Below are 22962 nucleotides of genomic sequence, written 5' to 3'. Positions count from 1 at the left end.
TCCATACCTGCCTGATCCCTAGAAATATCTGTTTTCAACTTAATAGTATGACTCCTAAACCAACACAGAAAAAAGTCCTGGAAAGCAGCTCTTCCTGCCCGCGCGTCCTGTCCCCATGCTTTAATAAAATCACCTTTTGTGCACCAAGAAAAAAAAAAATTTTAAGTCCTGGAAACAAGTATCCAAGGGCTGACCGGGAGGTGGAATGATGTGTGACTTTAGTTTTATCAATAACAAGTATTGTATGACAAGGATGTACTGTTATGACAAAAGGAGTATCCAAAGACGTTTTCCCTTCTCCCTAAACAGTAACCCCTAGTGCAGCTACAAGACCAAAGGACTGTTCGTTCAGAGGGTGCTGACAACCCCCGGCCGCTATAACTCGTAGCTGAATACATATTCATGGCTGAAGTCGAGGTCCTGCAAGCAAATATTGCCAAAGGCATTGATTTAGGCCAGGACGTCTAGATCAAGGGGGAAGCAGGACAACCACTGAGAATATAAACCGCTTTGATCCATAACCAGGACACCATGGGCAAAAGGCTTCTGGCTGAGCAAAGTACTCCTGAGAAAACTAAATCAAGTTCTATAGATTACAGACACCTGACTGAGTTCCTCCACACGCCCGCAATACAAAAGGAAGGTTTCTAAACTCCCATAAAAGTTTTAGTTAATAACTTATTTCAGTGTGTAGCTTTTATGTTGCTGGCTACAAAATTTTTATTGCTAAAACTAATACGACTTTTCTATCCTATGACGATCTTTTTTTTTTTTTTTAAACACTATTTTGGATAAATCAAAATCTCATCTCAATGATACCCTCCCTGTGGGGCATTTCAGTAAATATTCCACCTCTCCTTGTACCAAACGCTATTGTCGCTGCTGACAGCAGAGGGCAGTAGGGTGCAATGAAAAGAAAATGGAAGCAGAATCAGGATCTAGCTGTGGGCACAGGCGCCTCCCTCCACTCTCCACAGAGACCTCAATTTTGCCCCCTGTAAAATGGGGAAACGGACTCAAGAGTTTCTTCTAACTAGGTCTGTAACAGAGGTTAGCAAAAGGACCCATGGGCCAAATCTAGCGTACCACCTACTCTCATATTGCCTACAAGGGTTACTTGCCATTTGCAAATGGTGGAAAAATCCTGAAGGGTTACTAGAGTTCATGAAACACACAAATCATATGTAATTCAAATTTCAGGGTCACAGCCACATATTGCCTATGGCTATTTCATTAATACAACAGTGCTGAATAGCTGTATAGTTGTGAGGGACAAAGAGCCACAAAGCCTAAAATATTTACTATCTGGCTCCTTACAGAAAAGGGGACAATTGGTGAGATTAAAACGATCTGGGGAATCACCTTCTCTACACATAGTACTCACTGGCTGCCTAACTCATAATCCCCAAATGACCCAAGCACATACTGGCAACAGGATCATATTTTAGAAAAAAGGACTTTAAGGGGCGCCTGGGTGGCTAAGTCAGTTAACAGTCCGACTCTTGAGTTTGGCTCAGGTCGTGATCTCACAATTCATGAGATCCAGTCCTGTGTCTGCCTGGGATTCTCCCTCTCTCTCTCTCTCTCTCTCGGCCACTCCCCCGCTCACACTCTCTCAAAAATAAATAAACACTTATGAATACATATTAAAAAAATAATAGGGGCACCTGGGTGGCTCAGTCGGTTGAGTGTCCAACTTCAGCTCAGGTCATGATCTCACAGTTCGTGAGTTCGAGCCCCGCATCGCGCTCTGTGCTGACAGCTCAGAGCCTGGAGCCTGCTTCCAATTCTGTGTCTCCCTCTCTCTCAGTCCCTCCCCCACTCGTACTGTGTGTGTGTGTGTGTGTGTGTGTGTGTGTGTGTGTGTGTGTGTGTGTCTCAAAAATAAACATAAAAAAAAGAAAAATGAGAGTAAACCCATTTCCTTGTGGAAGTAATAAATCTCTTAAGTATTTAACAGACAGCCAAATAATATCTGGGTACAAAGAATTCAATTTAAGTCACCATTCCTTTCCTCACACTGGACCAGCACCCCCTCACATCAGCTCTCCCAATCCGAATCTGAATCTGAATCCATGTAGGTATTTGCTGAGCAACCACTGTAAGAAATAACGTAGCAGCCAACATCTTTGCAACGCTTCCTTTTTCTGGCACTGTTCTGACCCTTTGTGGACACGTCTTCACTTAAGCCTTAACAAGAACCTATGGGTCAGGTCTGTTATTACGTCACATCACAGATGAGGAAACTCAAGCACCAAGACATTAAGCATCTGGCCTAAAGCCACGCGGCTAGTGAGTGGGAGAGTTGGGATTTGAGACCGGCAGCCTCATTCTTAACCACTCGCCATTCTACAGCAAGTGTCAATCAGGGCAACCAACCTGTAAGGAGCGCTCTGGGGGGGGCACACGTTATTGCCGACCTTACCTGTCGCTCTAACACTGGAGCGCTAAGTATCGTGAAGGTATAGTTTGGATAGAAAAACAGTCTTTCGATTGAAGTAACGTTCCTGAGAAACAAACTCTTACGGGAAGTTTTGCTGTGATAGCCCAAGAGGCGTCTGCTCTCAACTCTCAAGGATTTCTGGCCACCTCTGCCCCACTGCGAGGAAGGACCTCCATCTGGCCTTTGGGGACCGATTTTCTCCGTTCTTGATTCCTAACAGCAAAAATCCCTCTGGGTCACCCACTTAAAATTTTAAATGTCCTCCCCTGGAGCAAAACCCCATAGAGGTCCCTTTGATTCCGAGACGCTGGCCAGCCAGAACCCGACAGGTGTGGTCCCGACGGAAGCCCTCCGTGGCAGGGGACCGCCCCCCCGCCCCCCGCCCGCCCCCGCCTCTTCCTCTTCCTCTTCCTCCGCGGCTGACCTGTGCTCTTGTCCAGGAAGTCCATGGACTCCTCACTGGCGCTGAAGTGGCTCGACGTGGCCTTCTTCTCGGCGTCCTGCTCCACGTCGGAGCCCGTGTGCACGGAAGAGTTTGTGCTCATGGGGGAGCGTGGTATATCGGACAAGGAGATCCGACGGCCCGTGCCCCCGCTCAGCATGGGCTTGCTCATCAAGATCTTGGGGGACGCCGTCATGTCGAAGTTGAGCTTGACCTTCTCCTGCTTGTCTATCTTGGCAGCGCCCGCGCTGGGGTTGCTGGGATCGAGCAGCATTTGGTACTGGCTGTTGGGCGTGTACGGTGTCCTGAAGGGAGAGTAGTTAAAAACCCCGAACTTCCTGCGGATGTTCTCCACATACACCTCCATCTCCTGCATTGCACTGTTGAAGATGCTTTTCGTCTTTTTCACAGAAAAAGGAATTTCTTTGGACATGAGGTAGCAATTATTTATTGGAACCCAGGCCCTAGGAAGTGCAGAAGAGAGAGGTGAAGTCAACTTTGGTCCTTTCAGAGATCCTTTTATTTATTTATTTATTTGTTTGTTTATTTTGAGGTTTTTTAAAAATTGGTTTTCTTGCGGTAAGTTTAAGAGAACCACACGCCCTATTGTTAACGTAGGCACGGCTTTATTCATCCTAACAGTAATTTTATGCCCGATGAGTCTATCCCCATTCTACACTCGGATTCTATAAATTTGACTATTTTATTAAATACCTCCTCTAAGCAGAATTCACGCAGTCATTTTGTCTTGCTGTGCCTGGCTGGTCTCCCTTAGCGTCGTGTCCTCCAGGTTCAGCTATGTTGTCACATCTTTTTTAAGGCCGAATACTATCCCATGAGATCTATCTACCGTGATTTCTTTATCTGTTCATCTGTCGATGGACATTTAGGGTGTTTCCAGAATTTTTTTCCTTAACGCAAACCAAATTAGCCTGGTATGTCTGTCGACCTTCTTAACTACATACTCCATTCTTTAAAAATGACTTGGGGGCACTTGGGGGGCTGAGTCAGTTGAGTGTCTGACTTGGGCTCAGGTCATGATCTCGTACTTTGTGGGTTTGGGCCCTGCTTTGGGCTCTGTGCTGACAGTTAAGAGCCTGGAGCCTGCTCTGGATTGTGTGTCTCCCTCTTTCTCTCTCTGCCCCTGCCCTGCTCATGCTCTGTGTGTGTGTGTGTGTGTCTGTCTGTCTCTGTCTCTCTCTCTCTTTCAAACATACCTACATACATACATGCATAAGACTTGGTTTGGGGGCTCCTGGGGTGGCTCTGACTCTTGATTTCAACTCAGGTCATGATCCCAAGGTCATGGGATTGAGCCCCGTGTTGAGGTCCATGCTGACTGTGGAGCCTGCTTATGATTCTCTCTCTCCCTCTCCCTTTGCCCCTCCCCCGCTCATTCACTTGTTCTCTCTCAAAACAGAATTTTTTTTTTTAATTTCTCTCTTTTGAGACAGAAAGAAAGAGCACAAGCAGAGGAGAGGCAAAGAGAGAGGCAGAGGCAGAATCCCAAGCAGGCCCCACAATGTCAGCACGGAGCCCAATGCAGAGCTCCAACGTATGAACCGTGAGATCATGACCTAAGCTGAAATGAAGAGTCAGAGGCTGAACCAACTGAGCCACCCAGGTGCCCCCCACCAAAAAATGTTTTAAATGACTTGGTTTGAATGGTTAACACATGATTAGCTGTTAACACTTAACAGACATGTTCTTACGACAGAATGTGAACAGCGATCTTCACTAAAACATTAAAAAGCTCATAGACTTAGTCATTTTAATCCATTAGAAGAATAATAAATCCCCTCTTGGCTCTGGGTGAGTAGAGAGTAAGGAACCATCACTGCTGCCAGGACTGCACCTCCCAAAAAAGAACTGGTCCCAAAGCCCACTCCTCTGCGTTCACACACAGTTTTCGTATCTCTCGTAAAACTGGGGTTCTACGAGGCACTAGAAGGAAACACCGGAAAAGCGTAAACCTGAAAGGAGGTGCATGGCTTCGATGTGAGAGAATTCATGTGGAAACTAACCAAAGGACAGCCTCCACCCCCCATTCTCGGCTGGTTCTGCCTGCCTGCCTCCAGCCGCCCACATCCCAGCATGCTCTGCGGAGACCTCACGAGGCCATGAGCTGCTTTTCTGGGATTTGTGACCGAGCGGACGCAGGCAGGAGAGGGCAGTATAGCCGACCACTGCTCCGGGGTTTGGACAGGAGGCGGACCATGTGACATTTGATTTCCCCAGCCTGCATCCTGTATGTATAGCTGGGAATCCGGCGGGAATGAACATTCCCAAGGAGGCCTTTTGGATTTCAAAGACCATAAAGTCAAGCCAGACACAAAGTGATGGGAGCAAAGTGGGCTGTGGGGAGGTAGAAATGCCACAGCCAGTCCAACGCAAGCACCGTCTACATGGGAGCGTCACAAGTGCCCGTGCAGGAATCTGACCCCCCACACTGCCGAGTCTTCCAGCATTTGAAAGAGAAGCAAAAAATATGGACTACTTAGATTACATTCTACCCACGTTTTAACAGCTGGAATCTCGTTCCTATTTTGAAGAGAAAACGGCCCGGGGAAATAAAAGTGTGTGCGTGGGGTGAAATTCAGGGCAGAGGATGGAGGTTTGCAACTCATGGTGATAACTAGGTCGTGACACAAACTAAAACCAAACACCCCAAAAATATCTAACTGCTCTCTCAGCGTGCTGTAAATTACCAGCTTCTCATCACCCCAACTAGCTGCTGTCATCCTACAGAGACCTGAGGAACCGCAAGAACGAGGCAGGGCAGGAGACAGATGCCCTCTGGGTGAGAGTCCGCGGCTGTTACAACTGGGGGAGCAGGAGTCTGGACGAGACAGGACAGCTCTGAGGAACAGCCGGGGTTCCCCCGCCGCTCCTGGACAAATGACTTCCCTTTCCCTGAGCTGGCCTCCGCTCTGTCATCGATAAAATGGAGGCTGAGCCCTTCCCGGGACGGGGTCAAGGGGAGCAAATGAAATGCACCTAGACCAGTCCCTGCAGCACCAGGAGATCACCAGCCAGCTGGCTGCGGGCCACTGTCACTGTGTCCCCTCCCCCCCCTTCTATCTGGGGTCAGGGCCTTAACTGTCTCCTGCCAGGGTCTCAAGCACCTTCAATGAAGGTACCTGCCAGTGATTTCAGGACCTGGTTTCTTTCCTTAAAGCAGGCCCAGGACACAGTTGAAGGGAAGCTTGATCTGCTTAACAAAAGAGAGCCTCTGGGGTCAATGTCCTGAGAGGCCACAGAGTCACAGGGCTGAGCTACACCCTACGTGGGGCCTCAAGGTTTCTTCTCAGTCAAATGGGAATAAATCCGCAGCTGCAAAAAGAACTTGAAACAGTGCCTGGTGCATAGAAGGCACTCAATTCATGCCAGCTCGCTCTTGTGCGTTTAAGAAGATATCTCCTGGATTTTTGTACAGTATCGTGAGTGTGAGAGAGAGAGAGAGAGAGTGTGTGTGTGTGTGTGTGAGAGAGAGTGTGTGTGTGTGTGTGTGTGTGTGTGTGTGTGTGTGTCTGTGAAATCAAATCTCAAGAAGGCAAACATTCTTAAGGGACAAAAAAGCACGCTAGGAGACGATTCCGAACATGCCTTGATCTGTACAAAAGCCTCCCGGGACCTGCTCCAGTATTTATTAACTTAACGATGAACACGTGACGGGCTGTGACATTTCTTACTCTGTTCTCCTGACCTACTTTGCTTGCACAGGACCAGGCTGCTGTTTTGCTCCACAGCCCCAAAGCTGCTCCCGGAGAAAGAGCCTATCCATTCTCTTTAGCCTCCGCGCTGGGCTGCTGGGTGTGGCCAGTTCTGCTTTAAGAACATCTCCTGGGAGGAAGGGACGCTCCTCCTTTCAGGTTTCCCCCAAGCTCTCAGTGACTTCATTCCTGCACCCCCTAACCCATCCCCATGGAGTGCCCTTAATCGCTCCCCGTAAGGGGCTCCCCTCACCCAAAACGAGCCAACAGCTGGCCACATTCCCTCTAAGGGAACAAAAGACACAGGGGGTTAGACAAACGTCATGGGCATCAGACATGGGCCGCTGGCTTTTTTCACCAATGCAGGGGCCCAGCTTCCACGACAGCTCCCACCCAGAACCAACCTACACCGTCCAGTTCTGGGAAAATGGCCTCTGGAATAGGGCTGGCAGAGCTCATGCCCCCCAAGACCGTCCAGAACTGACAGGCAGGAGTAAGATGTCCATGCAGAGTGGGCTCAGCTAAGAACAGAATCCAAGACTCTTAAGAGTCTGGGATGTATCTGGTACATGGTGGCAGGCACGGATCTCCCCCACCCACCTATATCCCTAGTATATCCACACTGGGTTATATGACAGAACGAGAATAATCCCAAAGCATCAAGATGGTTAACTCTTGCCATGCTACAATGATGTACAGCCTGACACGAATTCTTCTTGCCCTTCAAAGCAAAGGCAGAATCTGACCACAGCCCGTGTGATCCAGACCCTGCCCCCTTCCCCACCCATCACTTACCATCCTCTCCTCCCCTCTCCTGTCCAAACCACACTGTGTCCCAGCTCTCCCCAAGAAACAGCAGGCTGGCTCTGTCCCTCCACCCAGATCTTCTCTAAGTCCCCTCCCTGAGATCACCTTGCCTGTGTGTTTACTTGGGTATTTACTTGGGTGTCTTTCCCACTAGGATGCCAGCCTTCAGGTGGGCAGGGACGATGTCCTGCTCACTCCCGTATCCCCAGCATCCAGCACGTGGCCTGACCTACGGCAGCACCAAAAGATTTCCAGCAAAGTGTCCAAAATCAAATAGAGCAAAAGACTTCCTATCAAACCCAGGACCATCCCAGCTAATTTCCACTTTGCCTCCAGACAAAGGATTCCTAGTAAATGATTTCACAGATTACCAATCACTCTTCTGTCTTTATTTGCAAGGCAACAAGCAAAGTGAACACAGTAACAGCTCTGACTCGGGTGTTTGAAATTATAAACTGTACTTTCTGTAAATTCTATCGGTGTGTATAATTTTTAAGTTTATTTATTTATTTAGAGAGAGACCGCGAGCTGGGGAGGGGCAAAGAGAGGGAGACAGAGATCACAAGCAGGCTCCATACTGGCCGCACAGAGCCAATGCAAGACTCGAACTCACGAACTATGAGATCATGACCTGAGCTGAAATCAAGAGTCAGACGCTTGAATGACTGAGCCACCCAGGCGCCCCCAGAATTTTAAGTCTTCTCCCCCAACACACTCAAACACTTTTTCAAACTGCTTGGTAGCCGCTTGGAAAGGGTTTTGCCTCATTTAATCCTCACATAACTTGCTAAAAGAGAACTAGGATATTAACTGCTGCTCATCTGGGTCCACCTGCTGTTCTCAAGCCCATAGGATAGGAAACTGCTAAGAGCTAGAACAATTCACTTCCCTGCGAGCGAGGGAGAGGGGAGGGCAGAAAACGCTGGGTGGGGGGAGGGCTACCACCTGTTAAAACAGCCACCTCTTATAATTTCCTATTTGGCTTAAGAGAAAAAGGCAACAGGAGAGAGAACCACCCAGCACAATGATAAGAGATTCATTTACTGGCAATCTGTGGAAATACTTCTGATCCCTGAAAGCATTATTTTGAAAAGCAATTTGGGCGGTGGTTCAATTTACTCCACAAAATTTAAAAAGAACAGCACCACTTAAAATAGCCACGGAACCTATTCTGGTGCCAGCTTCATCAACGCAACTAGGAAAGCATGATTGTTCTCTTCACATACCTGAAAAAAACGAAGCCCACACACATTATCAGCCGGAACGCAGCACAGGGCAGTATTTTTAACTACAAGATCACTGGTTGGTGTCGCGACAGTAAACGCCACGATAATACCTCCGCCCCCTGCTTGCGTCACAGTTATCGAAGGTTCAGTTAAAGCTGTACATTTGCAGCCAGTTTTGACTCCCACCTGTCATGTTGTCCAAAGAAACGAGCATCGACCTGTCCATCTTTATCCCTCAGAGCTTTTGCAGGCCAGAACGGAAACCCCTTCAGTTTTGCCCAGACCAAAGGATGTGGATTGCTCTGGGAAAAGAAAAACAAAATCCAGAGTTTGTACGCATTGGGCAGCAAGACGCGCCATATACAACGCTTGCTGTATGTGCAGAGACAGCTAGGCCACCAGCTGAACAGGAGCAGTTCCAACGCAGGGTCTCCCAAATGGGCTTCCCTGGGAGGGCCTGAGGCCAGGAGGCCCGGGCGAAGCTGGTTCTGGGGGTGAACGGAGAAAACAGGGAAGAACGAACCACAGGCGAGATGAGGCTGGAACACTGGCTTGAACACACCGCCCTTAACCGAGGTGGCCGTGAGCAAGAGTGTCCACCTCTCCCTGCGACATGGAGACAGCGACGCCTACACCCTCTGTTAAGCTGGAGGATTAAATGGGCATTGTATCCAGCATTTAATAAGGGCAGTATGAGCCGCCTTTGTTCTCTCTCGAGGGTGACAACTCTTCAGGGGCTTCATCTCCAAAGGCAGGAAGAGACGTAAACTGTGGTTCACTTTTCCACGTTACTTGCCCAATCTCGCCCCCCAGTGAACTCCAGCCCTACCTCCACTCACCCACCAGCCCACCCCGGGAACACCCTTCTCTCTGCAGAACACTGGTTTGGAAAATACAGATGGATGAAGAAAACAGGGTGATTTATCTCTTCCCATCTCCCCAGCCCAAACCGCCCACGTGGGAAACACCCATAGACCCGATCCAGAGACATACTTCCAATTCTCTCAAAACAGATTCGTCAAAGAACACACTTCTTTATGACTCTCACTACCTCACTGCCTTCTCCCTAATGAGCCCCATTTTGCTCTCTAGCCTGCAGTCTGCCCGCGGTTAATAAACCCAGGAAATCACAGTGCTCCCTCTGGCACATGGATTTTCAGCCCCAGATGTTTATTCCACCTGGATTACTTTCACTCTGCCATTACTTTATTGGTAAAAAAAAAAAAAAAAGGTTATTTAAAATCTTCTCCCAAAGTTTCATCAAATAAGCCACCCAGAAAAGGGGGCCTTGGGTAGTCCTCTAAGGCATGAGTTCTGAAAATGAAGTAAGAAACGGAAATACAACTCACACAAGGCTCACAGAACCAGTTATCTCGTTTCTGGCAAGCAGCTAGGTAACACTCTGGACATACTTCAATTTCATTCATCTGTAAAACAAAAATATGTTAGGATGTGTCACGCAAGGGGCCTCACATCTGGAGACACTCAAGGAATGCGTCAGGATATTAGCAGTTAAGATTAGCTACACCAAGTCCCTCAGTGGGGAACACCTCGGAGAAGAATCCAATCACCTCTCACCAACCCCCGAGATCCCACCCAGCCCGAGCAGCCACCACCACCCCTCTCTGGACCACATCTGGACCAGCTTCCCACTCTTGTTGCCACTGCGGTCCAGCCCCCAAGACACAGCGGCCAGACCCATCTTGCTCATCGTCCACACCTTGTACACCTGACGGTTGGCTGTTGCAAATGGAATCTAGGAGGTACAGGACGGTCCCCGGAACAAAGAATTCTCCAGAGTAAATGCCAGTAGTACAAGGCTGAGAAACTAACAAGGAAATAAATCTAAACTCCAGATTAGCTCCTTCAACACCGAGTGCGACCAGGCCTAGGCCGACCTGTCTGAGCTCCCCCAACACCTCCAGCTACCCCGGCTTTTGCTCTCTGTGCTCAATTCCCACCCAGCTCTAGTCACATCATCCAGGGCAGGTGGTATTTTGTCTAAATGGACCACAATCTAAAAATTATGTCATTTACCGACCGTCCTTCTCTTTGAAAAAATACATTCCTCTAGGGGACCTAAGTACGACTTAGAACCCACAAGCCCCTTTCTTGGATCTCAATTCAGCCTCCACCATTTACTAGCTCTATAACCTTAGGAACAGTTGCTTATCTTGTCTGTGCCTCCATTTTCTCATCTACAGAATGGGCATGTGAGCAATACCTACCAAATAGATAACAATTATAGGAAATAAATGTAAAACGTGTTAGGTGACACAGCGATCAATACATTGGTTAACATTTATCAGAGATCTACGCTGGGATCATCAAAGTGTTCTACAGGTACTAATTCATTCATTCTTTACATCCTCCAGAGGCAGGCCTGCTCTTTCCCCCGTATTACGGATGGAAAAAATGAAATCCCAGAAAGTCAAGAAACCTGCCCAAGGTTCTCTGCAGCAAAGGGGCCGGACCAGGATTTGAACCCAGGCAGACGTACTCCAGAGCTGACGTGTTTCACCTGTCATTGCCCTGTTCGTTCCTATTCTCTTACCATCATCAAAAGACTTGTTTTTCTCTTTATCTCTGCATCATGTAAGGTGTCAGATACTCAGCAGGTGCTCAATATACTACTAAATAATAATTTTACAAATATAATTGACTAACTCAAAGGTCAATGGATAAATGACTGAATAAAGGAGCAAAAGAACAAATAAGTAAGGAAGAAAGTGGTGGCATTTATTTCCTGTTCCTACTCACTCTACTTATGGGCTATTCTGAAGGTACTGGCGAGAACAAAGTGGTAACATAAGGTCCAGGGCAGCCCTGGCATTGAAGCCCACACAGCTGCAATGTATCGCCAACAGGTAGATTTAGAAATGCCACACACAGAGTACCTGCGTCCAGTAAATTCCACCTGGGGGTAACCCACTGATTAAACAGGTAGGCTTTAGCTCCCAAATCCAGGAAAACAAAGGAATCCCCAAGGGGAAAGCAGCTGGACAACTCACTCATACAAATCTCTAAACCAACAATGAACATATCAGAAACGGTATATCATCACTTGTCATCAGAAACGTGCAAACCAAGGGCACCTGGGTGGCTCAATCAGGTAAGTGTCTGACTTAGGCTCAGGTTATGATCTCACAGTTTGTGGGTTCAAGCCCTGTGTCAGGCTCTGTGTTGACAGGTTAGAGCTCAGAGCCTGCTTCAGATTCTGTGTCTCCTGCTCTTTCTGCCCCTCCTCTATTCACACTCTGTCGCTCTCAAAAATAAATAAAATCTTGGGGCGCCTGGGTGGCGCAGTCAGTTAAGCGTCCGACTTCAGCCAGGTCACGATCTCGCGGTCTGTGAGTTCGAGCCCCGCGTCAGGCTCTGGGCTGATGGCTCAGAGCCTGGAGCCTGTTTCCGATTCTGTGTCTCCCTCTCTCTCTGCCCTCCCCCGTTCATGCTCTGTCTCTCTCTGTCCCAAAAAAAATAAATAAATGTTGAAAAAAAAATAAATAAAATCTTTAAAAAAGGGGGGGGGGGCGCCTGGGTGGCTCAGTTGGTTAAGTGTCCGACTTCAGTTCAGGTCATGATCTCACGGTTTGTGAGTTCAAGCCCCACGTTGGGCTCTGTGCTGACAGCTTGGAGCCTGGAGCCTGCTTCGGATTCTGTGTCTCCTTCTCTCACTGCCCCTCCCCCACTTGTGCTCTGTCTCTCTCTATCAAAAATAAATAAACGTGTAAGAAAAAAAAACAACAACCATGCAAACCAAAATCACAGTGAGATGCCATTTGGAGGGAAAACATAGATACACGTATTTTTTGAATTATAACTTCCAAAACTGGAAAGGACACAGAAAAACTACCCAGGCTGTTATACATGTTGCTACAACTTTTCTAGAAATCAATCAGGAAATACCTACATAAAGCCTTTGCTATGTGTATAGTCTCAGACCTCGTAGATGCCTTCCTAACAATTATACTAAGAAAATCATCATAAAAGCCATGAAAAATTCTGTTCTTTCTGTGTATTTAACTATCTGCGAAAACACTCTTAAGTGAAAATATTGATTATAAAACTCTCTCTATAAAAACATTTAGAAAAAGGGGCGCCTGGGTGGCTCAGCCGGTTAGACAACCGACTCTTGATTTCGGCTCAGATCATGACCTGGTGGTTCGTGAGTTCAAGCCGCACATCTGGTTCCACACCATGATGGTATGGAGCCCGCTTGGGATTCTCTACCTCCCTCTCTCTCTGCCCCTTCCGTGAACAATCACTCTCTCCCTCAAAATAAATAAATTTTTTTCTAATTAAAAAAAATATGTAGGGCACCTGGGTGGTTCAGTTGGTTAAGCGTCCGACTTCAGCTCAGGTCATGATCCCGCAGTTCGTGAGTTTGAGCCCCACATCAGGCTCTGTGCTGACAGCTCAGAGCCTGGAGCTTGCTTTGGATTCTGTCTCCTTCTCTCTCTGCCCCACCCCATGTGCTCTGTCTCTCTCTCTATCTGTCCCTCAAAAATAAATCAACATTAAAAAAAAATTTTTTTTTTTTTTTAAATAATAAAAATATATATATGTAGAATGGTGCCTGGGTGGTTCAGCTGGTCAAACCTCCAACTTCAACTCAGGTTATAACTTCACTGTCCATTAGTTCAAGCCCCACATCAGGATCTGTGTTCACAGCTCAGAGCCTGGAACAAATTCTGTGTCTCCCTCTTTCTCTGCCCCTCCCCCACTCATGCTTGCACGCGCGCGCGCGCTCTCTCTCTCTCTCTCTCTCTCTCAAAAATACATTTTAAAAAATTTTAATAAGTAAGGGACACCTGGGTGGCTCGGTTAAGTGTACAACTTCGGCTTGGGTCATGATCTCACAGAGCCTAGAGCCTGGAGCCTGCCTCAGATTCTGTGTCTCCCTCTCATTCTCTCTCTGCCCCTCCCCAACTCGTGCTTTGTCTCTATCTCTCAAAATTAAATAAACATTTAAAAATTCAATAAAGATATGCAAAGATGGCAGTATCCTAAGTATCCAAATGTTTCCCTTACAAATGAATGAATGAGTGAAGCGCACAAGAGGCTGAAATCTGCTATAGCTCGGTTTCTCAACTCTTACACTGGGGTCTAATAAATTCTGCTCCCTGACTACCCCACAACCACTGGAGCCTCAGGGTAGGCCCAGGAGGTTCACTTCTTCTGCACCATCAAAACCATGGGTATTTCTAAGAGGAACTGACTTCTAGGACTCTGCAGGCCACTCCCTGAGAAACAGTCAAAACCTTTCCCCCAAATACCATTAAAACCCAAACATCTTTCACAAGAAGACTAAAAGGGGCCTGGCCCAACGCCTCGGACTATGGGGTGAAGAAATTAAGAGCCCCACCTATGCAACGAAGAAAACTCTAAGATGCCTCGTTCCTGACCATGACGCAAGCCTGAATGATAAAAGGTCATTTGCACCTCTTGAAGATCACGGCTCAGATAGCGTTGATTTCCGGCATATGGGGGCGGGGGTGATCCCCTCTTTGTCACTTTTACGGGGACACCGTCTATGCCTCAACAAATTCCTAAATAGCTACCGTTACCCACTAAGAGATTCTGCAAATGGAAATCAGCCACGCCAGCCCCTCACTCTGGGTGCATTTAAAACAGGACAGTGAGAAACACATACCTCATGCTCACAGATTTTGATGACTACTTTCGCTATCTGGGTCAATTTGTGATTTCCTAAGGGAATAAGAAAATAATGATTAATTCAAATGGAAACACGTTTGTAACACGCGGCTTTGGGAGTACACTTCCCCTAACAACCTTTCAACTTGCTTTCCCCCAGGATTAAGCTTTTAAAGGCTAAAACACAGGATTCTGGCTCCTAATATCAGTTTAACTTATGTGACTTTTCCCAGAAACACTGACCAGTCTTTGGTGCCTCAATGTTACCTCTGAAACTGAGCAATTTGTGTGGGATTCCTACAGTTCACAGATGAACATTTGGAAGATGCTTTTATATTCAAAAGGCTCCAATTAGTGGAAAGGAGCCTTATTCACCCATTGTTCCAGACTCCAGCCCATGAAGGGCAACAGAGGAGAGAAAATAATTAAATGAGTAGCTCTGCTACGTCTCGTGCCTCAAAATACATTTTCTTATTAACTCAAGAAGCCTTATCAGGAAGCAGGTACGAATGTTCCCATTTCATTAATAAGTATGTCAAGGCTCAGGAGTCGTTGTTTACACGGGACTACTTGGCTAATGAGTTGAAAATCTGCCCCAGATCTAACTCTAAATCCCTCACCTTCGCTAAACCAGAAGACAGGATGGCAAAAAACAAACAAACAAACAAACAAACAAACTGTGCTTTCTTCAAACATTATGGTGTTTTCAGAAAACATAAACTTGTTGACAAAAAGATGTTACACACACACACTCCTCGATGTCTGGCTTGCTTTAAAAACTCACAAGATCTGATAACTCTGTCCAGTGGTGACCCCCTCAGACCAGAAAGGAGTTCCCATTCTCTAGTCTCTACTCTCTGCCTGGCCAATGGCCAACCTGGCTTGCGTTATTTTTCTGCCATCTAATCTCATCCACTTGTTTATACGATCTTACCCAGCCTTTCTATATATTTGAGTTAATAATCTTTACACAGATTTTCAACCAAGTGCCCCTTTGCCTCTTTCTCCCCTCCCCACACGTCTGGCCCTGCTCCTGAGCTAATAATGTAAAACACGTGCTTTTAACAGCCATCCACCCACTCATACATCTTCCCTTACACATGAGCTAACCATCTACACTAGGACTACACAGGAAGAAGGCAGGGCTTCTGCTCTTAAAGATCTTACATCCTTAAAAAAAAAAAGAGAGAGAGAGAGAGATCTGACATCCTGGTGAGGAACTCAAACGAATAAAAATAGCACCATCCAGGAAGTGTGATTAACGCTACCATGGGGAAGCACAGGTCCTGTGAGATCTCCTAACAACAGCACCTTCTGGGTCACAAGGGAAGGCACCTCAGAGAACTGACAGGCTGACACTGAAGGACATGAGAAAGTCATCGAGGCAGTGTTCTAGCAGAGAACAAGAGGAACAGAATGGAGCAGGACACGGAGAGCTCTACGTGGCCAGAGGGTAGACAGAGAGGACTGTGGGAGAAGGTAGGGCAACATGAAGGGGGCCACGAGAGGAGATTTTAATGGAAATTCTCTTCCATTCTGTCCAGAAGATTCAATCCACAAAAACGCAACTGACACAACTTTATCCAGAATACAAAGACCTCCTAAAATGCAATAATAAAAACACAGACCACCCAGTTTTTGAAATTGGCCAAAGATCTGAATACATATTTTACCAAAAAAGATATACAGGTGACTAATAAACACATGAAAAGGTACACGATACCGTTAGTCATAAGGGAAAGGCAAATGACCACCACCATAACCGCTCATACCTTCAAGAATGGTTAAACTTAAAAAGACAGACAATACCAAGTGCTGGAAATGGGGAACAACTAAGACTCTCCCACACGTGGCTAGAAGAGTGTAAAAGGATACAACCGCTTTGCAGAAAGTTTGCCAAAATGCCTCGTAAACTGAAATATAAACCTACGGAGCAGCCCTACCACACCTAGATATTTACCCATGAGAAATGAAAATGTGTATCCACACAAAGACTTGCACAAGAATGTTCGCGGCGGTTTTATTCCTAACAGCCCAAAGCGGAAAACAACTCCAATATCCTTCAGTATCGACAAAGGGAATGGATCAATAAATTGTAGGTGGATACCACGAAAAACCACTCACAGCAATAAAAAGGAACAAAACCACGGAGACAAACATGCATTAGTCACCCCCCCCCCAAAAAAAAGCTATACTGCATGAAATTATCCAGACACAGAAGAATGCACTAGGACTCCATTTATATAAAATTCTAGACTATGTAAAACTAATCTATGAGGACAGAAAACACGGAGGAAGGTGGATTTGCTGGTACAGGGGAAATGGGTTATCAACTCATTATCTTAAAATGCAGAGACCCCCACCATCCCCTACTGATAAATATTAGCAATCTGTACACAAACGTTCTCAGTTACTGGCCCTGGCACACGAGGAAAAAAAAGCAAGATTTTTCAGGGAAGGTGGGAGAACGGGCATGACACGCTCTTCTGTAGGAGCCATCTAAGCCACTCACCTCCATTATAAATGATGCAGTTGTGCAAAATCCACTTTGCGTCGGCCAGGAAAGCTTCTGTACAGCCATACATTTTCTTTTTAGCATTCTGGGGAGAAAAAGCCAAGGAGTAGAATAACCCACGGGTCTATACAAGCTGCAGCCAATTAACACCTGTGTCCCCACATCATTTTTTTTCCTTTCTCCTCTCCCCCGCGCATTATCTCCTTCGCAGTCATTTGCCAAATTAACGAATGCTTTTACCCATTTCCCAAGATGCTATCATATTTGAGATCTATAATCCTATAAAAAGGAAGTCACTGAATTCATCACAGTAACTTGAGTTTTGGCCTCTTATATAAGCAACTGTCATTTATCCAGCAGCCCTTTCCAATAAACCAGGATATTTTATATATATTTATATGTTTATGACTAATTGTAATAGTCTCACGTGAGCCTTGTGATGGGAGAACTTAATGACACGCTTGATATCATAGCAATTTTACATACGGGGATACTAAGGTATGGTGATATTAAGGAACTGATTCAAAGCTCCAAAGCTACTAATTTATGGAGCTAGGATTCCAACCCTGTCTTTTTTTAATGCCTTCTTTTTCTAAATACCATAAGGGTGTGTGCAACTTTCCAAAACAGGTTTGACTCAGCATTTAGTGGTCAGCAATAAAAACAATACAATGTTTTCTCCGGATCCATGCTTTTCTTTATCCATATTTTGGGGCCAAAAATTTGAAAATCAGCACCAGAGTGATGTGCATAATCTAAAGTGTTCCAAGAACAATTTTCGGCATGGAACTCTAGCCTGAACTCTTAAAAAACATCTTCAGGCATTAAAGACATATCCGTATCAGTAGAATAAGTTCTAGGGAGTCACGTCTTTATCAGCAATCTGAAGGTTTTCCAAACACTTCATTTTCTCTTTTCTCCTTCCTTCTGCCCTCATTAGCACCTCTGAGAGAGAGAGGAGTAAGAAGGCCTCAAATCAAGCAAATCACTCATTCGTAGAAGTGTGACTTTTTCAGGTATAAAGCTGCAATCACCAGCAGAGGTAACATTTGGAGCTGATCAGTAGAATCCGGCACTCCACTGCAATCCTTGGAAGAATGTTACAGAAGTTATGGGATCAATGGTTCTTCCATCCAAATAAAAATGGCGCAGGGGAAAGGTAGAGAAACCATCTAACTTGAGATGGGGCACAGGAAGTGAGGAAGGGTCGTTAGGCATCTCGATAATTCGGGGCTACAACGGTGAGGTTCTTTGATGAAGGCCAACCTTTTCCAATGTACAAAGATCCATAGGATGGAAGATGTATTCCGCGTAGTCGGGATGCTGTTCCAATGGAACAGGCTTCTGGAATGCATCCGTCTGTAAAAGAAAGAAAAGAGGTGCACACACACACACACACACACACAAACCCATCATTATTGAGGAAGACAGAGTATTAATAGCAACAAAGTACTTTTCAAATGGAGACAACTTTTCAGACGATACAGTTCTAAGCGTTTCCATACAGGAATGACCTTAGGGAGTACCAAGCTGGTTCAAGTTCTAGTTCTGAAGGGTCATCAATCATCATGGGAGCTGTTCTGGTTTTGTTGTTTGTTTTGTTTTCAATATATACCCAAATTAACAGGTCCTGTCCTCTTCTATTAAGATCAACAAGAGAACACACAATCAGCTACTTTGAACGTGAATGGTGAATAAGGCTTATCAACGTCCTGCAAAAATCCTGCAAAACGGACTGTCAGTGAAATCTAGTCACACCTAGGGATGACACAGTAAATAAACTCCCCCTAAAGGGCCAACAGATATTTTACACTCGGAGGGAAAATTCAGACATTGAGATTTTGCTCCCCTGTTAAGAAGCCAAATTACCCACAACACAGGGACCATGTCAACATTTTTCATTGATCCATGTTCTCTTAAGCCCTACGTGAATCAGCTCAAAATGCAAGGCCCGGTTTGTTGATGGGTGGTGTTACCAATATTTAAAAATCTAAAAGAGGGAGCCTGGGTGACTCCATTGGTTATTCAACTGACTTCGGCTCAGGTCATGATCTCACGGTCTGGAGTTCGAGCCCCGTGTTGGGCTCTGTGCTGACAGCTCAGAGCCTGGAGCCTGTTTCAGATTCTGTGTCGCCCTCTCTCTCTGCCCCTCCCCCTCCTCCTGCTCTGTCTCTCTCGTCTCTCAAAAATAAATAAACGTTTTAAAAAAAAAATTTTTTTTTTTTTTAATAAAAAAAAAATCCAAAAGATTTGAAAATGCCTGCCTGGCTTGGTCAGTGGAGCATGTGACTCTTGATCTATGGGGTTATAAGTCCGAGCCCCACACTGGGTGTAGAAATTACTTAAAAGTAAAATCTTGGGGCGTCTGGATGGCTCAGTCAGTTGAGCGTCGATTCTTAATTTTGGCTCAAGTCACGATCTCACTGGTTCATGAATTCAAACCCTCCATCGGGCTCTGTGCTGACAGTGCAGAGCCTGCTTGGGATTCTCTGCCTCTCCCCTGCTCATGCACGCATGTATGCACGTGCATGCGCGCTCTCTCTCTCTCTCTCTCTCTCTCTCTCTCTCAAAAGTAAAATATATATATTTAAAATTAAAATCCAGGGCACCTGGGGGGCTCAGTCGGTTAAGCTTCCAACTTCAGCTCAGGTCATGATCTCACAGTTCACAAGGTCAAACCCCTCGTCGGGCTCTGTGCTGACAGCTCAGAGCCTGGAGCCTGCTTTGAATCCTGTGTTTCCCTCTCTCTATGCCCCCTCTCCTGCTCACTCTCTGTCTCTCTCCCTCTCAATAATAAAAATATTTTTTAAAAAATAAAAATAAAAATAAAATCTTAAGCTCTTAAAAATCAATCTGTCAATATCTAAAAGATTTAATGAAACACCAAATGATACTCAAGCAAGGCATCTGAAAGGGCTACCATTTGCTGTCATGGGAGCCCTCTTTTGCCCAGAAGGAAAGTGTCTGGCCATTCCAAGTTAAAAAGATGCTTCAATATCATCAGCAACTTTCTGCCCTGATTGATTTTACATCAAACAATTTATGTGAGAAATTAACGCCTTCTTCGATTTTTCTTTTTGGCTTATAATTCTACAGTGTTGAGAACTCCACATGAATCTATTCTTTTTGTAAACAGTCCTCAGCAGATATCATTCAGCCTATGAAAAAGCAGGAAGTAATTCCTTGTCACTCAACATAAAAACGACTCTACAGTTTAAAAAAAAAAAAAAAAAAAAAAGAACTGTTTTTCTTTCCAAACTGAGGCCATCCAGGCTTTTGCTTCCATTGACAGAGATTTTTGTTAAAGAGACAAACAGATACCCAATTTAGCAACACCCAGTTGGCACACTCTGAATTCCTGTCATGGTATCGAATTTCAGAATCTAATCTCAAAACAAAAGCTTGGAGGTTTGTTGTTGTTTTTAAGAAATGAGGCCACAGGGGCTACACTCAATACCCTGAGTTTCAACCTGGCTGTATATTCACTTGACTTAGAAAGCAGACTCTGGAGTTTAACAAAGGGTCACGACTAGCCTATATGGTGCCTTTGTGCAAACCAGAAAAGGAAAACCCTACCCTAAGTTCCTCTAGATTCGTCTATCCACAGAATGTCCTAACATGGTGATGATATGGGCACAACGTATTTTTAAGAACCAGGAGTTTTACCACCATCCTCCTGAAAAAGGTCACATGAAAAGTAACACCAGGGGCGCCTGAGTGGCTCAGTCAGTTACGCGTCCAGCTTCAGCTCAGGTCATGATCTCAGGGTTCGTGAGTTGGGGCCCCGTATCGGGCTCTGGGCTGACAGCTCGGAGCCTGGAGCCTGCTTCGGATTCTGTGTCTGCCTCTGTCTGCCTTTCCACTGCTTGCACTCTTGTCTCTCGCACTGTCTCAAAAATAAACATTTTAAAAAATTAAAAAAAAAAAAAAAAAAAAAAAAGTAACACCACCATGGGTGTGTATGATGTGACCAGGCCTCTGGGGAAGGGAAGCATTGGTAAACAGTGCGTGCCGGCTAAATGTGGCACCCCTGCTTTCCCATCTGGATTTTCTTTAAGGGGCATGGGTTGTACATCAAATCCCGTTTCAAAACTGAAGGAATTTAACCAAATTCTCCACCTCTTGACAGGTTGCATTTTACTTGGAGGTTCCATCATCAGACCTTGACTCTAAATAAACCGGCTGTACTGCATGCTGTCATTGAAATGGAATTTTACTAATTCCCAAGGGAAGAAACACAAAAGTTCCTTACCTGATGGGGTATGAGTATGAGGCTTCACTTCACAACCAATCAGAATTTTAAATCCCCGCCAACTTTCTACTGTATGCCATTTCCCGATTACACTCCCTGGGGACACAGAGTGCTCACCAGAGAGAATTAACCGAACGTCGTCATGCCTCGTATTTAATTTACAGGTATTTGAACCGGGCACCTAAGAAGGCCCAGAGTTCGCACAGGTGTCTGGAAAGCAGAGACCACTCAGAATGTTAACAGAAAATAACAAAAGTCACTATTTCCCACTTATGCTTGTATCAAGAGGAACTTTCTTCTTACCCCTGGCTGTTTCATTTTCTGAATGGCAAATTTGAGCAGGTACGAGAGCTGTTCAATGGTGAGCATTGTCATGGCTTTACTCTGAGTCTCGATGCATTCTGCTACTGTAATCTTCTACAAGTCAAAATCACACAAACGTCCGGTTAGAAAAAAGTTACTATCCCCATACACAGTTCCCTTTCCTCCCTTTTATGTGTTCCGATAGGCACATATAAAAAGAAAAAAAATCCTTTCCATCCAAACAAGACTGGTTGTTTCACTGGAGAAGGACCCCAATCTACTCGATCATACACTGAATCGGTGGATAAACATTAAGAGGCACATCAATCCACTGATGACCTTATCTGGGAAGGGTTTGCACTCATGAAGATGACCTAATCAGAGAAAGATGCAGGTAGGCAGGGACCTGAAAACTCACGATTACGGTTGTGGGTTCTCAAGAAGGGGATGTGAAAAGGAAAGACCACTGACGGTTCCAGGGTATCTCTGTACACAATGAAATCAGTCACTTAATTTGATCCCCTTAGGGTTCTGGGCTACCTTTCAGGAAACTGATGAGGCATTACTAAACTCAATGACATCACTGATGGAAAAGGACAGTCTTCTCCGTAGAAACAATCCAAGGGGTGACAGTGAACTAAATATAAATATGGCTTCATTCTCTGTCACCACGGATGTGAACCCACTCAGGACATTCTAGGCAAACTACGCAAGGCGCACAGTCTCGTCTGTCTCCATGGGAAATAAATGTCATCTTGAAAGGGAAATTCCCATCAAAGAAGAGGCCCAGAGAAATGTCTGAAACCAGACTCTGCTATGTAAATCTGGTACCATATCCCGGAGTCAGACTCCTTATGCAGCAACAACAACGAAAATAGCAAATTCTGATGATGTCAGGAAACACTCTTTAACCATCTGTGTAGGGAGAGCTGAGAAAAGTTTTCTCCAATTAATCTTGATTTAGTTTTCATCCTTTATATCTCTGGATCCTCCAAAAGGAACTTTCAGATGTGTCTGGTTGGTTGTCGAGGAAAGGGGCAACAGAAGAGTTGCTCAGAAGCTGAAAACGGTATGTGACGCATGCATCTAACTGCTTGGCTCCCAGAGCCTGAAACAGCCAGTCTTCCCAGTTGACTGCACTGCCAATGCACCCCTGGAAGAAATGTGTGGCCCGAAATCTTAGACACAGAACACCTGTTTGTTTGAACTGCTGTGTGTTTCCAGGTAACTATCCATGGCGAACAAATTCACTTGTCCTCCATCCCCAATCCCTCTCTCCCGGCTGGCAGTGCCTGGTTCCCACAATATAGATTCCAAGTGCCAGAGAGGCATTTCCAAGATTTTTTTGCATGAGGACCGATCTGATCCTGACCAATGAGTGAGGCCAAGGGCAAGTCAGCTGGAGGCTGAAGGGCAAAGTCCTTCTGCTTGATTTTAAAAAGGGTTGAAAAGAGAAAACACTCCTCCCCTTAGAGGGATTTTTGTCTAGACACAAGTGATAAAAAAAAAAAAAACCCCAGCAGCCATCCTATGGCCATGGGGGACATACCGCCTCAACAATGAAAACAGAAAGAGTCTGGCTATGAACAAACCCTGGCCTGGCCCT

At 45.6% G+C, this 22962-nt stretch overlaps 1 protein-coding gene across 30 annotated transcripts in view; it reads right to left on the bottom strand.

Annotated features, from left to right (window-relative positions):
• ZMYND8 (zinc finger MYND-type containing 8) overlaps positions 1–22962 on the bottom strand; it is a 124428-nt gene that overhangs the window by 52897 nt on the left and 48569 nt on the right. For 29 of the 30 annotated variants that reach the window (XM_027070270.2, XM_053199864.1, XM_053199865.1 and 26 more), the window contains 7 exons: positions 21357–21470; positions 18068–18160; positions 16799–16886; positions 14285–14340; positions 9981–10058; positions 8818–8933; positions 2868–3349 (listed from right to left, as the gene is read on the bottom strand). In XM_027070270.2, the coding sequence (XP_026926071.1) occupies positions 2868–3349; positions 8818–8933; positions 9981–10058; positions 14285–14340; positions 16799–16886; positions 18068–18160; positions 21357–21470 (1027 nt within the window). Of the gene's footprint in view, positions 1–2867; positions 3350–8817; positions 8934–9980; positions 10059–14284; positions 14341–16798; positions 16887–17835; positions 18161–21356; positions 21471–22962 lie in introns of those variants that run through there. The other variant, XM_027070289.2, reaches the window with a different exon arrangement.

The sequence above is a fragment of the Acinonyx jubatus genome, chromosome A3 (assembly GCF_027475565.1).
Source record: "Acinonyx jubatus isolate Ajub_Pintada_27869175 chromosome A3, VMU_Ajub_asm_v1.0, whole genome shotgun sequence".
Taxonomy (NCBI): domain Eukaryota; kingdom Metazoa; phylum Chordata; class Mammalia; order Carnivora; family Felidae; genus Acinonyx; species Acinonyx jubatus.
Note: the sequence above shows the minus strand (reverse complement) of the source record. Positions and strands in the feature narration are given on the sequence as shown.